Source organism: Haliaeetus albicilla, chromosome 26, assembly GCF_947461875.1.
Source record: "Haliaeetus albicilla chromosome 26, bHalAlb1.1, whole genome shotgun sequence".
Taxonomy (NCBI): Eukaryota; Metazoa; Chordata; class Aves; order Accipitriformes; family Accipitridae; genus Haliaeetus; species Haliaeetus albicilla.
The window spans coordinates 3,039,784-3,057,856 of record NC_091508.1 but is presented as its reverse complement, the minus strand read 5'-3'; the positions used below and the strand labels follow the sequence as shown (position 1 = coordinate 3,057,856).

At 52.0% G+C, this 18,073-nt stretch overlaps 1 protein-coding gene across 4 annotated transcripts; it reads right to left on the bottom strand.

The window, feature by feature from the left end:
- Positions 1 to 165: 165 nt before the first annotated feature.
- Positions 166 to 17,751, bottom strand: KLHDC8A (kelch domain containing 8A). Of its 4 annotated transcripts, XM_069771785.1 has the most exons (9): positions 17,508 to 17,751; positions 17,144 to 17,353; positions 16,710 to 16,744; positions 6,050 to 6,116; positions 5,428 to 5,860; positions 3,648 to 3,812; positions 2,133 to 2,348; positions 1,638 to 1,739; positions 166 to 1,418 (listed from the first exon to the last, which is right to left on the bottom strand). In XM_069771785.1, exons 5-9 carry the CDS (start codon positions 5,801 to 5,803, stop codon positions 1,225 to 1,227), a joined length of 1,053 nt encoding a protein of 350 aa, XP_069627886.1. In that variant the 5' UTR covers positions 5,804 to 5,860; positions 6,050 to 6,116; positions 16,710 to 16,744; positions 17,144 to 17,353; positions 17,508 to 17,751; the 3' UTR covers positions 166 to 1,224. The 4 variants fall into 4 exon arrangements, with proteins under 4 accessions (XP_069627886.1, XP_069627885.1, XP_069627887.1 ...); XM_069771784.1 differs by lacking the exons at positions 16,710 to 16,744; positions 17,144 to 17,353; positions 17,508 to 17,751 and adding an exon at positions 13,865 to 14,316; XM_069771786.1 differs by lacking the exons at positions 16,710 to 16,744; positions 17,144 to 17,353; positions 17,508 to 17,751 and adding an exon at positions 12,815 to 13,303.
- Positions 17,752 to 18,073: the final 322 nt, after the last annotated feature.

Sequence of the window (18,073 nt, the reverse complement as noted above, 5' to 3'; positions counted from 1 at the left end):
GCGATGGGGCAAGTGCCCAAGGCACGGGATAGCCCACCGACCCCCGGGATGGCTGCCTGCGCTAGCCCCCCGCCCCGTCCCCAACCCCTTTTTAATTTGGGTCCCAGCTTTTCATAAAAATGACAGTCCTGATGCAGTCCGGAGCACAGCCAGCCTTCTCCGAAGTTTTTTTTCTGAAGACAGCTTTTAATGGTGCAACTGCTATAAGCTAGAATTGTAACCCGGCGGTTTGGACAGCCCTCCCACAAACTGCCTGGGAAGAACGAAACCAAAGAGGAGGTGATGGCCAACAAAGCCATCACCAAGGCCACTGCCCGGCCCCGGGGTGAGAGTGCTCCAGAACCAGAGGCAAGGCTCAGTTTTGCTCCTTTCTCCCTGGGCTGAACAGAAGATCCCAAATCATTAAGGGAGCTAAAAACAGGGTTGGAATATTGTAGGTTGAGGCCATCTCTGCATGAAACCCAGCAAAGGCAGTATCTGTGCTAGTCCTGTGCCAAACGTAAGGTCTTCCCTCTAGCCAAAACAGTCTCTTGGGCATTCATCCCTCCCAGGAGCATTGGCAGCCCCTTGCTCCAGCTCCTGGCAAAGTGACAGTCAAATGCTACAGGTTTGCAGGAAAAGCCTTGCTATGAAGGCAAAAGAATGATCCCCTGGGTCTGGCTGCAGGTTAAGAGTTTCCCATGTTGCAAGCCAAGGGGATCTATGCAGGGAAGCACGCGTAGATCCCAGGATGCTCGAAGAGGGCAACATCACAACAGTTTTCCCTGAATCACCACTGACCTGTCTGGACAACCCTAACACCTTCAAACCCGTCGCCTTCAGTAGTGGGTCAGGATGGCTGCAGGGAGACACTTGCCAATGCCCTGATCTCCAGAGTCCTTCCTGCTGGCAAGAGACATGACACAGCAGCGCTGCGAGCAGTTCCTTCATCTGGGTTTCCCTGTAGAGCTCTGAAGACAACTGGGAGGGGGATCCTGGCCTGGAACGGCAGCACCCAGGAGGAAGAGGAAGAGCAGCCCTGCGGGCTCCTGCCAGCCATGGCTCCAGAGCAAGGCTGGGTTTAACTACGGGCAGGCAGAGCTGAGCTGCTAGGCTCCCAGGCCAGCTTGGATGGTGCTCACCCAGCCCCAGCACCGCTGAGAGCTGCCCAGCACCACCACCACCAGCACCACCACCACTGCTGGAGGCAGCGAGGGGCAAGGTCCTCCACCAGGCAGGAGCCAGCTAGGAATCGGAGAGGCACAGGGCCTCCACGGCACTGCTCAGGCCCTGGCTCACCCCACCGACAGCCAGCAGGCAGTTCCGGATCACGATGCTGGAGCAGGCACAGCGTGGGGTGGGCATGGGGGGCAAGCTCTCCCACTTGTTCTTCTCGGGGTGGAAGGCCTCTGCGGACTCCAGGACGGTTGGCTGGTTTCCTGGAAGCATAAAGCGAGGTACTGGGTCACCTGGGAAGCACTGGCAAGTGTCCCTCGTCTGCTCCAGGACAGTGTCTGTGCTCTGGACCCCATCCCCTTATGGGGTCCGTTTTCCCTGCTCCCTCAGGCCAGCCAGGGCCAGGATCTCTCTACTCTGTAACGGTAATGTATGACTCACATATGCTTTTGAAGTGTTATCACCATCCCCCAGTGCCTCACCTAGCCCCCCAGCCACAACGACTCTGCCTTTCAGGTAGCCAGCCACGAAGTCTGCTCGCCTTTTCTTCAGGTAGAAGGAGCGCTCCATCTTCATCCAGCCACCTGGGAGGGACAGGACAGACTGGGTATTACAGGAGCATCCACTCCTGGGAAACCATCTAGCTTCTCTGACCTACTTGCTTGTGAAAGCACAGTTTTGCTGCTGCACCTTGGGGTAAATAAAACCCCGTGACACAGGGGTCAGCTTCCTCATCACCACGTCAGGAGGGAGCTGTTGAATCCAGCTGCCTCAGGACCATGCTTTTCCCCTCTGCTGCCTTGACTTGTTAATCCTGACCACAGGCCTTCCTCTAGGCTGAGCTCAAGGCACCAGCAGTCCCAGGACTCAGCAGATGAGAGCTCTGAGCTCTGCAAGGACAGCAAAGCCCCAAAGCACAGCTCTGTGTGCCACCCACCCTCCTCCTCTGGGAAGGACAGAGCCGGGACAGCCCCCACCTTGTTCCATATCAAACATGTCCACGGTCCTCATGAACTTGGGCTGCCGGTAGAGCCGTCCCTGCCGCAGGCCCCCGAGACTGAAGAGTTTGTCTTCTGTGGGCACGAAGCTGGAGAAGGCCCTTTTGTTCGGGATGTTGGGAAACTTGGTCCACGACCTGGTCTCTGTGTCAAAGACCTCAAAGGCATTGATAGCATACTTGGACTGCCTTCCACCTGGGGCAGGGAAGATGGAAAGAAAAAGGTCAGCTTGGCTCATAGCACCAAGCCAACAGCAGCAAGAACCAGAGAAGCCTCCTAGGGCATGCTGAGAGCGAACTGCCAGCCGATACGATGTCCTCAGGTCTCAAGTCACCTGCATGAGGGTTTGCTGAGCCAGGTAACTTCTCACCCTTGCGCTCCCTCTCCTTTAACTGCAGGTTCATGACATGACAACACTTCATTTTTCAGTGCATCACACCCTCCGCTTCCCTCCACACCAGCAGCAGCGGGTCGCTGGCACAGGAAGGTGTTTAGTATGCACCAGTTTAATCAAGACAAATTCACAGCAGAGCAGGGATCAGCTCTCAGGGAGCCTTTGCAATTCAGATGAGTTCAGCGCCAGTGCAATCCAGCAAGCCCCGGCCTTGCTGCCAAGCTCCTGACGGAGCAGGAGAGCCAGAGCAGCTGCTGCTACCACCGCCAAAGATGCGTATTATTCTTCTACCCATCAGATGCAGATGAATACAGCTATTCTCAGCTCAGATGCTCAGCGTGCCTTTGAAGGCAGAGCCTGTGCTCGCTACTGGGCCCACAAACTGTTCGCCAGCAGCAAGCAAACTGCAAAATAGATCAAAGAGGTTTTTTTCTGGTAACCCCTAAAGAAAGCCAGGGCTGTCTGGCAGTTTGAACAATCAGGACTCCTGCATTTTGATCCCGATATGCCATTTGGCCATGAGCTGACAGCAACATTTCTCTGCCTCAGTTTCCCTTTCTGTAAGCCAAACATAATGAAAATTCTCCCCTGCAAAAGACTCGGTCCAGCATTTCCCAGCTACAGCAGGTCTTTCCTCTGCCAAAGGCAGACCCTTTGTGAAGCTGCGCAGTACTGTGCTCTTATAAACCGCATAAAGGTATTTTTGCTCACTAGTTGAGTCCAAGGGCTTTTAGTGCAGTCACAGGACTGCAAATTGAGCTGGCAAAGACCAGCTGTACCCTCAGCTGCCAGCAGCCATGGATGGGCCTGGGACAGGAGTGGCCACTCACCCAGCACAGAGCTGCTGCAAGACCCATGAGTTCCTGGGGCATTCAAGGGTGCAGGGGCTCTCACGGATGCTTGCTATGGAGCTGTGAATCCGAACCCCACACCAGCCCCACTCAAAACCTACAGCTGCAAGCTGGTGTTTCTGAATGCATGAGAAAGCAGGCAGGGATGGAGAAGAGCACTCCCAAAAGCCTCTTCCAAGGAGGTTTCTCAGTGCTCAGATCAAAGGAGCTGCTGCCCAAGGAGGAGGCGGCAGCAGGACTGCTTCTTACCCAGCACGTAGATCTTGGTGCCTCGCAGGAAGGATGTGGCAGCGTACCTGGGTGTGGGCATGGCCGCCAGCGACACCCAGATGTCCTTGAGCATGTCGTAGTGCTGCAGGTAGTTGTGCGGCCTCAGGTCAGATCCCATCCCACCAGCTGCATAGACTCTATAGTCTGGACAAGGCCAAGAAGCAAAAAAAAATTAGTCCCACAAAATTATTATAGGAAAGCATCAGAAATACCCACCTGCAAAAACACGTGCCATCATATGATGTGGACCAGAACTGTTCAATCCTACCCGTGACCCTGTATATGTCCCGAGCTCCCATCTCTGGGGCAGAGGGGAATGCACTAACCTCCCGCTCCCCACAGCAACACCAATGCTCTTCCCCCAGCCCTGCTCCTCTGTTTGGGGGCTGCTGCTCCTCAGCTCAGCTCCTGCTTTGTCCCACCAAGGTCTGGCACAGGATGGCAGCTCTGTGACCCAGACCGGAGGGCTCAGAGCCAAGACAAGGCACCACGGCTAGTTGTTCCCCCACCAAATCCGTATCAGCTATATCCACCTCTGGCTAACAGCAAAGCTGGCTCTCTGAAACAAAATCCTGCCTACACAGCACCCACATTATCTCCTTCAACACACACTTCACCCCACAGACAAGATTCAGGAGAGGAGCGACGGCAGCCTTGCCCTTGCGGGCAGCCCTACAAGGCAGCTGAAAAAGCAGAGAGCAGCCTGCACACTGCAAGGATTTGGGCAGCTATTTCTGTTCCTGGCCTCTTGCACCAAATTGACCCTCTCGTATCAGTCAGGCAAGCTTATACTCAGAGAGAAAATCATCTCCAAGATGGTAAACATTATTTTTAAACATTCCTTGATGGTAGCTTTTAAACCCACTTAAGCAAACAAACCAAGAAGCTTTCAAAGAAGCTGCCTGGAGATTAGATTTGTAATCCCAGGCACGGTGGGAAGCTGGCTGACCTCAGGCATGCTGCTCAGGAACACAACTCCCAGCCCCAGGCTCTTCAAAGAATGGCAGAGCATGCTAAAGGAAATCAATGCTCCGCATCTCTGCTTAGAAATTAAAAAAGGAGATGGGCTGATAAGGCAGAGCCTCACAGGCCTTTATCAAGCCCTATTTAAGGCAGTGGTTAAGCTTTTGGAGGGGAGCTACGCAGGAACCCCCCCATGAGGCCAGCCGCTTCCCCTCCTTGTGCAATGATTTGAGCCCATGACCATGAAGCTGACTCTCTCATGGCTGGTTCTGGTTTGGACCAGAGATGTCTCTTCAAACCAAAGCTATTTTGCAGCTCAGACCTTCACCTCTGGCTCCACAGCTCAGCCAGGTCCTCCCAGCCTGGCTACGCTCAGCCAGCAGCACCATTCCTATTTTTCCAGGATCTGCAGCACACAAGGACCAGAATTTGCTACAAAACCCTGGCAAAGTTTGATTTGAGGCCCTGGAGCTTGGACCTGTCTGAAATACCCCCAGGTACCACCACAGCCATGGCCCTCGTGGCTCCAGGGCTGACTGTACAGAGCAGTCCCCAGGTTTATCTGCTTTTGGCCACCCACAGAACAGTCGTCTTTAGCAGGTGGGATATGACAAATACACAGGGTTTAACTTCTCCAAAACCTTTTCTGTGCTTCTAGAACAACATAACCCTGTGCCATTGCCCAGAAAGCTTTTGTGCCTGATGCACCAACCGATGCTAACCCTCCCCATCCCACCACCCCGCAGGCATCCCTCCCTGCCCTGGAAGGACACAGCAGGAATTGAACCCTCCTTGCCTTTTGCCGTCACCGAGATGCCCATGGCTGCTTCTCTCAGTGAGTTCCTCTTCTTCCACTTGCCCTCATCTATGTTGTACATCTCCACTATCTTCAGCGGCATTTGATTCACTCCAACCCCTCCTATCACCATGATCCTCTTGCCCAAAGTGGCCACGGCCACCCCGGCCCGAGCCGTGGGCATGGGGGGCAGCGAGGTCCACTGGTCGGCCTCAGGGGAGTAGACCTCAAAGCAATCCATGGGGACACCGTTGTCATCGCAGCCCCCGATGGCAAACACCTGCCCGCCAGCTTCCACCAAGGTCGAGTAGACCCTGCGGCTTGGGAGCGGGGCGAGGGTTTTCCACTGGAAATCTTTGGTATTAGCTAGCTCCATGGTGGCTGGCGGGGCGAGGCAGCATCGGTCCCTGCCCACGGGAGGGGGCTGGCTACGCTGCAAAACAGAGCAGACAGAGAAGTGCCAGGGAAAAACAGAGAAACGCAAAGTGCAAACACCATCCTTCCCCTGGCAGGGCTGCAGGCAGCCTGGAGCAGAGCAGGGATGGGAGCATCCCCGTCAGACAGCCTCCCCCAGCCACCAGCCCCCTCCGCCACCCCCCAACAGAACAGCAGCGACCGGTACCTTTCATTGCATCTCCATTAATCCCGCAGTTCCAGGTCTGCCTCCGAAGCTCATGCAGAGACCGATCCTAAAAATAAAACAAAACAAAAGAGGGAGGGTAAAAAAAAAAAATGTCATAAAAAGGCAAGAGAGGTTGGAGTCAGTTTGTTATCCTGTTCCCTGAGCATCCCCGCCCCCAAGCGACATTCAAACTGAGGAGGCTGCAAGCCGTCTGCTCACTTCCCTGGCTGTTTTCCTGCCTGCTGGGGAACTTTTCCTTGCATCCTCCTTCTCTGACCTGATTCCTCCTCCTGACCCCTGTCTACATCCCCCTGCAGTCCCAGGGAAGGACCCGCTCTGGTAGCCCTCAGCTGGGAAAGGCGAAAGCCAGCCCTTGCCTCTCCAGCCCCAATCCATGGGCTGAGCCGTGGAGCTGTGAGGGATCCAGAGAACAGCCCAGGGAGGAGAAGGCACAAGCGCTCGCTGGAAACCCATGGTCTTTTTTCGTCTCCTCTCTCAGAATGGCTGTTAACCATGCAGATGAGATTAATTAGCACAGGAGGCCAGAGAGGACAAACGGAACAGAACAAAGGCAGCGGCTTGCTCACTTGCCCAGCGTGGAATAAGGTGCGTTTTGCACTGAGCATCTCCGCCTTCATTGTGTAACTGGGGTTGTTTAACAATTGCCCTTAAAACAAAGTAAGATTTATCTTTGCCCTTGCAGACGCAGCAGGCTCTCCCAGCACATGCTGCCTGCACGAACATTTGGAGACAGGACTGTAGGGTAGAGTGAGCAGTTGCCAAAAAAACCCAAAGAAGGCATACTGCTGGCTGAGCAGTGCTCTGCTCTAGGACAGAGTCATTCCCTCTTCTCCTCATGCACTGACTCCGAGACTTTTCCCCACGGATGCTGAGGTCCCACTGACCTCCTGAAAAGAGCTTCCCCAGCAGGAAAGCAGGGCTGGCTGGCTCTGCTTTTCTGTGGACCACCGTTTGAAAGCCCCTGGAGCAGAGATTCACTCCTGGACCCACTTCCCTGCCTCCTGGCAGACACCCAGCCCAGGGCCAGTGCCCCAGCCCATCTGCTGCTTGGGGTTATTTTTTTTCTTCTGATACAACAGTGTGGCTGTGGGGTGAAATGCAAAGAGCCAACTTGCTCTTTCCTATCTAAGATACCTAAGCACAAAGCAACCAACCGTTATAGCCCTTGGATTTCTTAAGGGGATGGACTCCCTTCTCCCAAAAAGGAGAACCAGACTTGTTTCCTGCTGCTTCATCTGGAGCAGAGAGTAAACAAGTGGGCTCTGCAAAACTCCCTGAGCCAGGAACAGGTCATCTCCTCCCTGCAGCCCACCGCCTTGCCCGGCCGCAGCACTTACTCCCCAGGTCTGACCACAGCCCTTCAGCTCTCCGAGCCCTCCGACAACCTGAGCAGACAGAGCCTGTAGCTTAGCAACAGCCACCTACAGCCGCCTTTCATCACCCATCACTTCAGGTGATGCGAGTGGGTATCCTGATGCTTTCCAGGGACCACAGCATGGAGCAACGAGGCAGATCCCCCTGGAAGGGGAGAAGCCCTGGGGTGCACCAGGCTGCCCGCGGGGCAGAGGCGCATGGGCTGTTGCTGCTGTACCCCAGACTCATCCTGTGTGTAGCACACCGGGGATGCCACATTATTTCTTCTGTAAATTCATGCCTGTTGTGTTCATCAGGTAAGCAGGGAGACAGAGGTGGCCGTCGGACCGCAGCCAGGGCAAGGCATTTGCCATTCTCTCAGACAGGTACAACGCAGCATCCCCACAAACTCCTCATCTCTGTCCTGGGGCTCAGCCTGCAGGGCCCATCTGAAGGGGAAATCAGTTGCCATGGCCATGTTAGTTCCTATATCTCCTCTGAAAGCGTGAATTAGAGGAGGGTGATGGAAAAGCATCAGTGAAACAGGTCTTGGACAACTGGACTGAGATCCATCAAAATCACTTCACGTACAAGTCTGAGCTGGCATGAAAACCAATCAGTCCAAGCAGGGCTGTTTATTTTAACTTATTCTCCCAGAAAAATTTCAGTAGTCAGCTAAACATCATTTACTGCATAAAGAATGTGGTTAATAAACCCATAAATACTCCTTGGGCTGTAACCCTCCAGCAGCAGGACCCAGCACGGGCACATGCGCACATCCCCAGCACTGTGGGGGCCGCAGTACAAAGGAACACAAAGCAACAATAAAAAGCAGCAGTAAGTCAAGCCACACTTTGCATCTTCCCAGCAGCTGAGGAGAAAGGGGCAAACAACAGACTAGATCACCAGCTGCTGTTCTCCCCTCTCCTCAATCCCTCGTCCTCTGATGTGCATCACCGCCCACAACTGGATCGGCTCAGGGATTTATGCCTTGGCAGTTTAAGCAGCTCTGGACTATTGCTTTCATGAATAATTTATTTTCTTTCCAGGTGAATTTTCATGCATTACCATGGACAAATTCAGCACGGGCCAGCAAATTAGAAAAGCAGAGCCAGCTCCTGGAGCATGACAGATTTGCGTCCTGACCTCTGAGAAGTCATTTTTCTGCCCTGTGCCTCAATTTCTTCAACTATACAGCACAGTGCTGGGATGAGACACAATCAGCATCACCCAAATGTCTGACAGAAGCAGAACCTCACAGCTGGTGCCAGACAGTTTCTCCACTGTCATTAAGGCTATGCAGAGCTCAAGCATAGCTGTCTAAAATTGCCTAAAAATTCTTTTTCAACATACCAGCGCAGAGAGTGTGCTTCAAAGCACTTGGAAATGGCTGAGTATTTCTGTGGAGTGCTGGGCAGATCCTTCAGGAGAACAGGCAGAGCAACGACCTGCAAATTCGGCCCAGCTGTGGTCCCAGACAATGGGAACCAGCAGATCCAGCCAGCCAGCACTCTCAGCAGCAGTAATGCAAAGCTCTGCCTCAGCTCAGCTGCCTTGGCATACAAATAGTAGTTTGCTATTCTTCTCTTCCATGCTCTTTAAAGAAAATCAAGGTCAACCTGAAACACTGTACTCGCACCCTTTGTCTCCATCTCTCCAGCACCACCTGAATCTCACTAAAAAGCAATGCCAGCACTGCGCCGTAGGAGCTGGGAGCTGTCAAAATGTGCTGACCAAACACCCCCGTGTGCTGCAGCCATGTTCTCCTCCCAGACAGAGGGAATTATCACTTAATTATACCAAACAAATTGGAAGCATTAAAATTTATTTCTTAAATGGCTACATTAAAATAAAAATGAATGGTAATTGCTTTTCCATCAGAGGAGATGGCAGGCACAGCGCTGAGCCCACTCCAGGGTCCAGTCCTTACCCTTGCAGGACAGAAACCCCCGCTTTAAGAGCTCAGTAAGCAGCACAGCACCCCTCCACCACCCCCCAGGGTCTTTCCCAAGTGGTTATGGAGCACAGTTGGGCAGGGAGAGCCCCACAGCACCCACCGAGAGGGGGACAGGGCTCCAGTGGGAGAGGGGGACCTCTCGGTGTGGAGGGCTGAGCTCCCTGTGCTCTAACACCCAGCTGCTCCCTCCAGGGAGAGGCCATTCCTCACCCCGCAGGTTACATCAGGCTCATTTTCAAGAGCTCCCAGTTTAGTGGCATTTATTACCTGCAATGATTTGTGGTTTATAAAAGAGATACGCTGGTGGGTATTAAAGTGACAGACGGGCTGAACAGGGGAGAGAGATCTTGGTGCTGCTGAGTGCAGCTGCTTTCGCTTTCCTTCCCATCTCACCTCTCTCCAGGATTTAGAAGTTTTGCTGCTCTGGGTTTGAAATTCCCTCAGCTGCAGGGGGCCAGCACGCAGCCCAGCTAGAGCCAAAAATCTCCAGCCTTCGGGGTATTCTTTTGGCTGATGCACTACCCTAAATATTGCATTGCAATGCCACTGCACGAGCACAGAGTGAAAAGGGGTCCTATGTACACCTCTCCAAATTGAAGGAAATGCAAAAAGGCCCCAGAAGATGAAAAGCCATGGATATACTCCCAAATCTTCTATTTTTAATGCTCATGCTGAAGATATCCATCCCGAGACATCACTGTACATCCCCCCAGCCACACTTACGTGTAACACACTCCCTCCAGGGAGGAACTCAGGGCTCAGGAAACAGAGACACACCTAATCCTCACCCAGCCCGAGGCAGATACAACTCACTACGAACTGATCCTGTACCACATTTGTCTAACTTGCTCTGAAAAGCCTCCAGCACTTCTGCTGCCCCAGCAGCAGATCACTGCTGTGCCTCACAGAGCATCACCCGCTCAAACCCACACTTTGGGAACAGTGATCGTTTTAGGGACACCCCAAACATCCAGGAGACCACTATGCTTCTTCCTGGCATCCCATCACAAGTTAACTTGAGCCGTATCCAGGTGACCCTCAGCTTCCCTGACTTCAATAGCATGACCACAGATTTCCATCACCAGATCTGGGGAGGGGTCAGACCCAGGACACACATCACAGCCCCACCAGGAGCTGTGCTCCCAGAACATCACTGCTCCCCATATTGTCTGCCAACTGCCAAACGCCCACATGTTCCTTGCCGTCACCAGGAGCAGGTTAAAACAGACACAGCCAGCCACCAGCCTGACAGAGAAGCCTATTAGAGAACCTACTGCCTTCAGAGAAAAAGCTCTTGTACTCACCCAAATGTCACGCCAGATAAACACGGGGCAGTCCTGCCATGTGCCAGCCAACGTGAGAAAAGGGGCTGCAAAGCTGAGCTGAAAACAGCCTGACATCCAGCCAGCATCACTAGCCAGAGCAGTAACAATTCCTGCTGCTCTGGGGATGGGCGTCACAGGGGAGGCAGGAACAGGGGCAATGATATGCTGGAAATAGCACACAAAAACTGAGAAGAAATTGTAGCTCCTGCTCCTCAGCACCAGGCAGGAGTGAGCAGCTTCATTTCAGCTCGGTCTTGGCTGCCTGCGCTCTATTAAATAAAGAACAGGGAGAGATGACACAGCACAGACTCAATTAAGACAGCTAAAAGGAGATGATTCTAAAAGGAGATGATTCAGTGCAGGGAACCCATTTCTGTCCCAAGGAACAGTCATGGTACAAGGCCAGGAGGGGGGACACGGAGAGGAGAACCCCAGGAATTTCACCCACTGCCAAGGAAGAGTGTCAGGCACAGCCCAGCTCTCCCCTGCCTGCCTGCTCCCGACTCTCTTCCCAGTGCAATTCCAGGTTACAGCAACACTCGGGTGCTTTCCCAGTGCTGCTCCAGGCACAGGGTCCAACACACAGTTTGGAGCAGGAACCAGCCCCTGGGAAGCATCAGTCCCCTGTGGCTCAGCTCTTCTGCTCCCAGTGTGACCCCAGAGCCCAGCTCACCCGCTCCAAGGGGCAGAGACGGAGATGAGCGGATGCCCGGGATGCTGCACACAAGGCCCAAGCACACCTCACACCGGCAGCCTCTCCTGTGACCTTCGTACCTGCCCTCCCCAGGACTGGGTGCTCAGTTCATCCATATGGGGAAGCCACTTGCTCCCAGGTCAGCTGGGACCAGGGCAGGTAGGGAGCCCACATCTGCCTCTCCTCAAAACCCCAAAGGTAACTACCTGCAGCTGGAGCCGCTTGTTAGCACAGGAACATCCCATATCGGCTAGAATCAGGGACTTTGTCAAAAAAAAGAAAACCAGCAAGTGAAGAGAAAGGACAGTAAACAGTGACAACTTTCTTTATGCTGTTTTCATCTACGCTGGAAGCTAGCAGGATACAGTGCGTCTCAAATAACACATTGAAAAGTTTCAGATGTGGGAGCGGCACCTAAACCTCTCCATTAATCCCTGTAATTGAAGTGAGCTGCTTTTCCTCCTAGAAGCACATAAATATCATGGTGTAACCACCCTTTGCACTGTCAGATAAACATGAGCACAGCATAAGGCAGCTCTGTCCCTGTGGACTAAGGTACCAACCTTTGCTGTTAAAAAAAAAAAAAGGCATCTTTATTTCAGCAAAGATACAGCCAACAAGAAACAACATTCACGGGGGCAGATTTTTCCAGGAAGCTTTAAGTTCACATTTCCCCCTGCTCAGCACCCAGAAGGGAGCCGTAAATCCCTTCTCCTGCAGGGAGAAAGCTCACTTCTCTGCCACCCAAGAGAGCAGACTTTCAGAGGAGCCCAGCACCCCAAAACTCCATTGTACAGTAGTTCAGAGAGCTCAGCACCCCCACGGACACGGCTCTCTTCAAACCCTCACCGCTTATTTGAGGTTCTTAGTGGAATCAGGGTCTTTGGAAAAATCTGGCACCTTTGTAATGTCCCCAGCATGGGAGAAACCTGAGCTCCTGTCCCAAACTCACACTCTCATTTCTTGGTGACACTCAGAACAAGATATAGACAGCCTTTCTACAAGCTTGACTATTATACAATCCTAGCCCGCAAGGTCATGTAATACCAGGTCTAGGTTTTCAAGTAACTCCAACTTTAAACAGAAAAGGCTTTTAAAAAGCCTTTGAAAACTGGGGACTCTGTTGCCTTTACTTCTCTCTTGCTCAAACCCTGGCAGCTGAGGCTTTAAACAGAACATGCATGAAATTTTCAGTCTGGTATTTCTGACCTCTCTTCACACTGAATCAAGTTTCCTTGCCATAGTAACAGCTACCCAGAAAAATAACAACAAAAAAATCCACTAGTTCCCTGCCTTTCTCTGCAAGTTACCCAGCTGGCAAAAGAGACTGTTTAGATATAAGGAAAGACAAAAAGCATTGCAATTATAAGAGAATTAATTGTACCAAGCAAAGAAAAAGAAGCAGCAGCACTCACAAGCAGTTCATTCCTTTCCTTCTGTTCCTGAGCATCTCTCTTTGCAGACATAAGTAGGGGCAGTTTGAACATGAAGACAGCAGGCTCTGACTGATCTGACCTCCTCCCCAGCTGCACCCCTTCCCCCCATTACCAGTCCCTTGAGATCATTTCCAGCCTCATCATGCCAAATGCAATTTCCTGAGATTGCTAATAGGAGGAAGGCAGAGAGGTCATGGAAGGAAATATTCCACAGCTAAGAGCACAGCAGTGGTGGATTAGAAGGATGCCAGGAGCTTTAGCAGGCTATGGGACAGGGAGAAAAGAGGTTTCGGTTTTTGGCACTTGTTAGCACAGGGAAAGAGCCCAGGCCATCCTTTTTTCCAGGGTGGGCTGAAGAATCAGCAGAACAAGGTAAGGTTTATTCACATCACAGTTTGTCTCAAGAGAGAGTGTTACAATTTCATCAAGAGAAAAGATAATCCACCTGCAAGACTGCAGGGTACCCCTTCCCCAGTCCAACTCCCAGCAGCATCCTGCATCCCTTCCCCTTGCCCCCACAGGCTGCCTCTGCTCTTTGCACAAACAGCTTCTCTTTCTCACAGGTCAACTAAGAAGATCTTTTTCAAGCCCTGCAGTCTCGCTGGTTATGTTTATAAAGCTCCTGTTACTCTGTATTTAGGCTGCATCCCTCCGGAGGGAATGTGAAGAGCTTGGGCCAGATCTCAGCTGGGGGTAGCACAGCACACGCACCCATCGCTGCTGCCTGCCTCAGCTGCCAGGGCCTGGTCTGGGAGAGAGGCTGAAAAGATGGGATTTGGGGACTACTGGGGGGAGAAGAAAAAAAAAAAGTAAGGGAAAAAACATCCTCCTTAACCCACTTTTCAGGGAGGGAAACACAAACTCAAAGCTTTGTTTCTGGTTGCTCATTAAAAGCCTGGCCTGACACTGGGAGAAAGCTGTCCTCCTCCAAAGCATCCCCCTCCCACCCACCCCCAATAACCCGCTGACCTCCAGCAAGAAACTCCCTCCCTCCTGCCAGAAGAGCTCGGGAAGCACAGATATACTCACAGCTCCCAGGAAGCCGTGCCGAATCCAGGTAGAGCATGTCTCTCTGCTAGAAACGCTCTTCAACACCCAAATCCTTGGCGCCTGCGGAGCATCCCCCTCCTCCCAGCTCCCTCCCACACCCTCCGTCCCTCCCGGCGCCCCACAGCCCTGGCAAGGGGGATGCGAGCGGCGATGGGAGCAGCCAGGGCTGGGAGGGCTGCGTGGGAAGGATGCGAGGAGAGAAAAAAAAAAAAATCAGCATAAATTCAGCAGCCCTAATCTTCACCCTCCCAGAGATGTAGGGCAATTAAGAGGGAGAGTGTTTCCCCATCTGGTCTCTTCCTCAGTGCCGACAGCCGGGGGTGTGCGTGCGTGCGTGCACAGTGCATTACCAGACCCATACTTAAGCCTTTTATGGCTCCCCACGCTTGCACAGGATGTTCTGTAACGGCTGGTCCCTGCCTGCAAAAACAAAACTCCTAGGAAAGGGAAATAGATGGACAAAAAGAGGGGAGTAGGAGCTGAAAAGCAGGAGCTGCCTCCGGGAGGAGGCAGAGACCTAAACGTGCTGCTGCAGTGGGACCCACTCCGGGAAGAGCTGGGGGTCTGCCCCAGGCTGGGTCCCAGTTGTGGCTGGGAGCTGGTGGACCCCACGCTGCCAACCGGCTACAGCTCAGGGAGAGCAGAGCCCAGCGCTGGTGCGCACATCTGATGGACACGCACCCCACAGGCACCCACCGTAGGGAAAACAAGGGCACAGCAGGGGCAGTTCAGGCAGCAGCAGCCCCAGAGCTTCTGCTCTCTGCAACTCTGGCTCCAGGCGTCCCGTGAAGAGCACGCTTTGCTCTGAGGTTGCAGAGGCAGCAGTAGGATGTAGGGACCTTTGGGCCTCGGTTTCCCAGCCTGCTGGACATTCCAGGCTTTCGCTTCCCTGACCTGCTTCGCCACTCTTCTCCTAAAAGTGTTGCAGAATAACTTTGCAGAAAAATCATTTCTAAGCAAAAGCGAAAAGAGAAAGATATTTTCGATGCATCTTCCATCGAGTTTCAAAGCTCCTCCCCAGAGACACATTTCCAGTTCAGCCCAGCAGATGTTTCTAATCCTTCAGGAACCCCCTGAGCTCTGAAAGTCCCCGACACCCCCAGAGATTTCTGCTCCTTTCAGCGTTGTGCTCATACATCTTTCCCCACCGGCACAGAGCTCCGAGCATGCATGACTTGGGGCACAGCCAGTACCCACACAGCAGCATCAGGTGCTCAAGCACTCAACAGCCTTTGAACCTGCAGCTTCCAGAGCTGGAAGTCTCCTATTTTCATCTCAGAGGGACTCGCTTCTCCACTGGCCACTTCCCCGCAGCCCAGACCAGGGACAGTCTCCAGAGATGGCTGGAGGAGGTTTCCAGTTCAGCCCTGGCTTGCAAAAGCCCCTTGGTGTTGACCCCAACTCAGGCCCATAACGATCCAGAAAAGGTTTATTCTTGCCGATAGCTCATGCTGGTTGAGATAGGGAAGTATTTTAAAGCAGCTCTAGCCATAAATAAGAAAAATGAGGAAATCAACAAGAAGTTGAGTCAAATGACTCTACATAAAGCAAATTGTCATCCCCTACCAGCTATTTTAATCTCCTGTTAGCTTTCCGGTGGGAGGATTCAATTTGCATTTAAATAAAAACCTCAAGCGCAGAGCCAATCTAACATTAAGATGTTCATTACAAAGGCATTTACCTCTTAAGAAATTTTAAGAGACCCCATCAAACTGGATTTTAACACAGGGGCTATTAGCAGTCTGGCATTATTGGACACTTAGTATTTTTAAGTTGTTATTATTTACCAGACTGTTTACAGATGAGTCCAGGCAGCTCTGAACGAAGGTTTCCAGCAAGCTTGAAAGCTCCCTACTTACAAAGCCAGGAGGTAAAAAAACCCACACAGTCAAAAAACATCACAAAAGGTATTCTGGAGCCCCTGAAGAGCTGCCTGCAGAAAGCTCAGTTTCATGGGGGTAGGGAGGCATGGGGAAGGAAAGGGGAAGCTGCAGGACACAGCCGAGGGCAGGCTGGTGAGATGAACCGGTGGTCAAGCCACAGGGTTGGCAGCTCCTCTCTGTCCCCAAATTAAACCACAGGGCTCCCATGCTGGGCACCAGCTCAAAGCGGCCTGGCAATGGGTGACCTTTATGGGTGATGGTGAAGGGGCTATGACAGATTGCAGCTGGCCCTTGCAATCGTATTACACAGCCGTTTCCATTTTAAAACTGGTGATAAACTGTGGCTTACAAAACCCACTGAAACACAACAGCAGGTTGGTGTTTCAAATCATTTGGGTGCTCCTGCTTTGTGGGACCAGGACACTGGGTTTGGCCCCAGGTGGGTTTTTGTTTGGTTGGTTTAGATTTTTTTTTTTGTGGGTTGTTTGGTTGGTTTTGGTTTTTTACATTGCTGTTTGATCTCAAGCCCTTCATGTGCTTTTTGTTTTCCTTCCTGCTTTTTGTCTGCCCATTTCACCTGTTGTTTCGTGGCGGCAGTTGGGCTCCCCATGCTGTGTGTACAGCACCTGGTGAGTGGGGTCCTTGGGTCAGCCAGAGCCTCTGGCTGGTAGCAGAAACACAATGGATTGTGATAAAATAGGGAGCGGAGATGGTGTGACACAGACCAAGGCCCTGGTAGAGCTCTGCCAAGAAGCCTTGATAATCCTCATAGTCCTACATATCTGATGCTAATAACTTATTAAAACAAATACTCTTTCATCTTCATAAGCATTTAATTCACCCAGTTAAAAACAAAACAAAGTAACTCCAAAAAAAAAAACCACCCTTGATGACCTTTCACTGGCCAGTGTCATTTCTTAGATGAATGCAAGCAGCCTTACCTTCCCACGATGAACAGTCTGCACCACGTCAACACCTGCAAAAGACCAGAGAAATGAGAGATGAAGGCAGGGGAAGAGGGCAAGTTTAAATTGGATAAAAGCAGGGAGACAGGTACGGCAGCTTGGCCATAAAGCCCCAGGTGTTCTATCCCTGACACCCGACTTGCCTGGTGGATGAGTCAGACTTGACAGGCTGGAAAATAACTGTCTGTCTCAGAAGGACAAAGCTTACACAATGCGCTACAGAGACCCGAGCCCTCATACAAAGGCAGGCGTTGGCTTCGCTCAGCAGATGCTTTTTGAACAGTGAAAATTGCACAGCACTAACAAACAACCTGGTGGCCAGCAAGCCCTTCCCACGGCACAGGGCTTGCGCTGGGAAGCAGGGAGGGACACACTCTGCTACCCACCAGCAGCTAGGGAAACAAACTCACCATCGCCTGGCAGCTAACGCCGTGAGGAAAGCGGAGTTTACCCTCCTCCCGATAGCATCTTTTCCTGGCAGTGTCTTGCTTGTCGCTAAGGAGACCTCTCGAGATACCTTGAAGAACTTGTAAGACAAGGAAGGCCCTGGCTCACTCCAGATTTGTGCCTCAAAAAGAACAACTTTTCCAGGCTGCTTGGAAATGATAAAGGAGGTGTCACTGTTAAAGAAAAAAAAAATAATAGTCCTGAAAACCTGTAGCAGTTTCCTGCAATTCAACATCTGTTTCCATGGGAACAGCAGGAGAGTTGCAGGAATTCCTGCAAATTACACAAATAAGCCAAACAGTAACATTTTCTTTTCTTCTTTCTTACCTGCATCACTTCAGGTTGAGCCAATTCAATCCAACGAGCACTCTTGACCAGACCACTTCTCCTAAGTGTTTGGGAAAGGCATGTTAAACTGCAGTTAGCAGGCCAGGAGGTAAGAAAATAGGGGGAAAAAAGCAGCAAAAATCAGCCCTGGAAGGCCAGTAAAAGGCTTTTCTTTCAGAAGAGATAGGATCTTGTAGATAAAGGGGAAAAACATGCAAGAGGACCAAGAGCTGCCCACGTATATCTCCGTGCCAGCAGTGGCTGGAGCACACAGCCCCCCCGGCACTGCTGACCATGGGAGACCATGCTTTGGCACAAGCAGTGGAGAGCAATGCTGTCTCTAGTCTCCCTGCATTCAGTCCTCCCCTGTCATTTCTTCCAGAGATTTGGCAAACTGACAGTTAATTAACTAGTTAATTAATTAATTCTCCCTCCTGCAGGGCCCTGAGCTGGTTACAGTGCAGATAGTCACCTTAACATGTGGAGACAGCAGCCAAGAGCTTCAGGATCTCTCAATCAGAATATTTAACCCACGGGGAGAAGTCCACCAGCTGTGTCTGCCCATT

Excerpts from the sequence above, each read along its gene's own strand:
- KLHDC8A (XM_069771785.1), bottom strand. The coding sequence starts at position 5,803 with ATGGAGCTAGCTAATACCAAAGATTTCCAGTGGAAAACCCTCGCCCCG. Across the intron at positions 1,740-2,132 it reads CATGTTTGATATGGAACAAG|GTGGCTGGATGAAGATGGAG; the intron begins GTGGGGGCTGTC and ends TGTCCCTCCCAG. Across the intron at positions 1,419-1,637 it reads CGTTGTGGCTGGGGGGCTAG|GAAACCAGCCAACCGTCCTG; the intron begins GTGAGGCACTGG and ends TTATGCTTCCAG.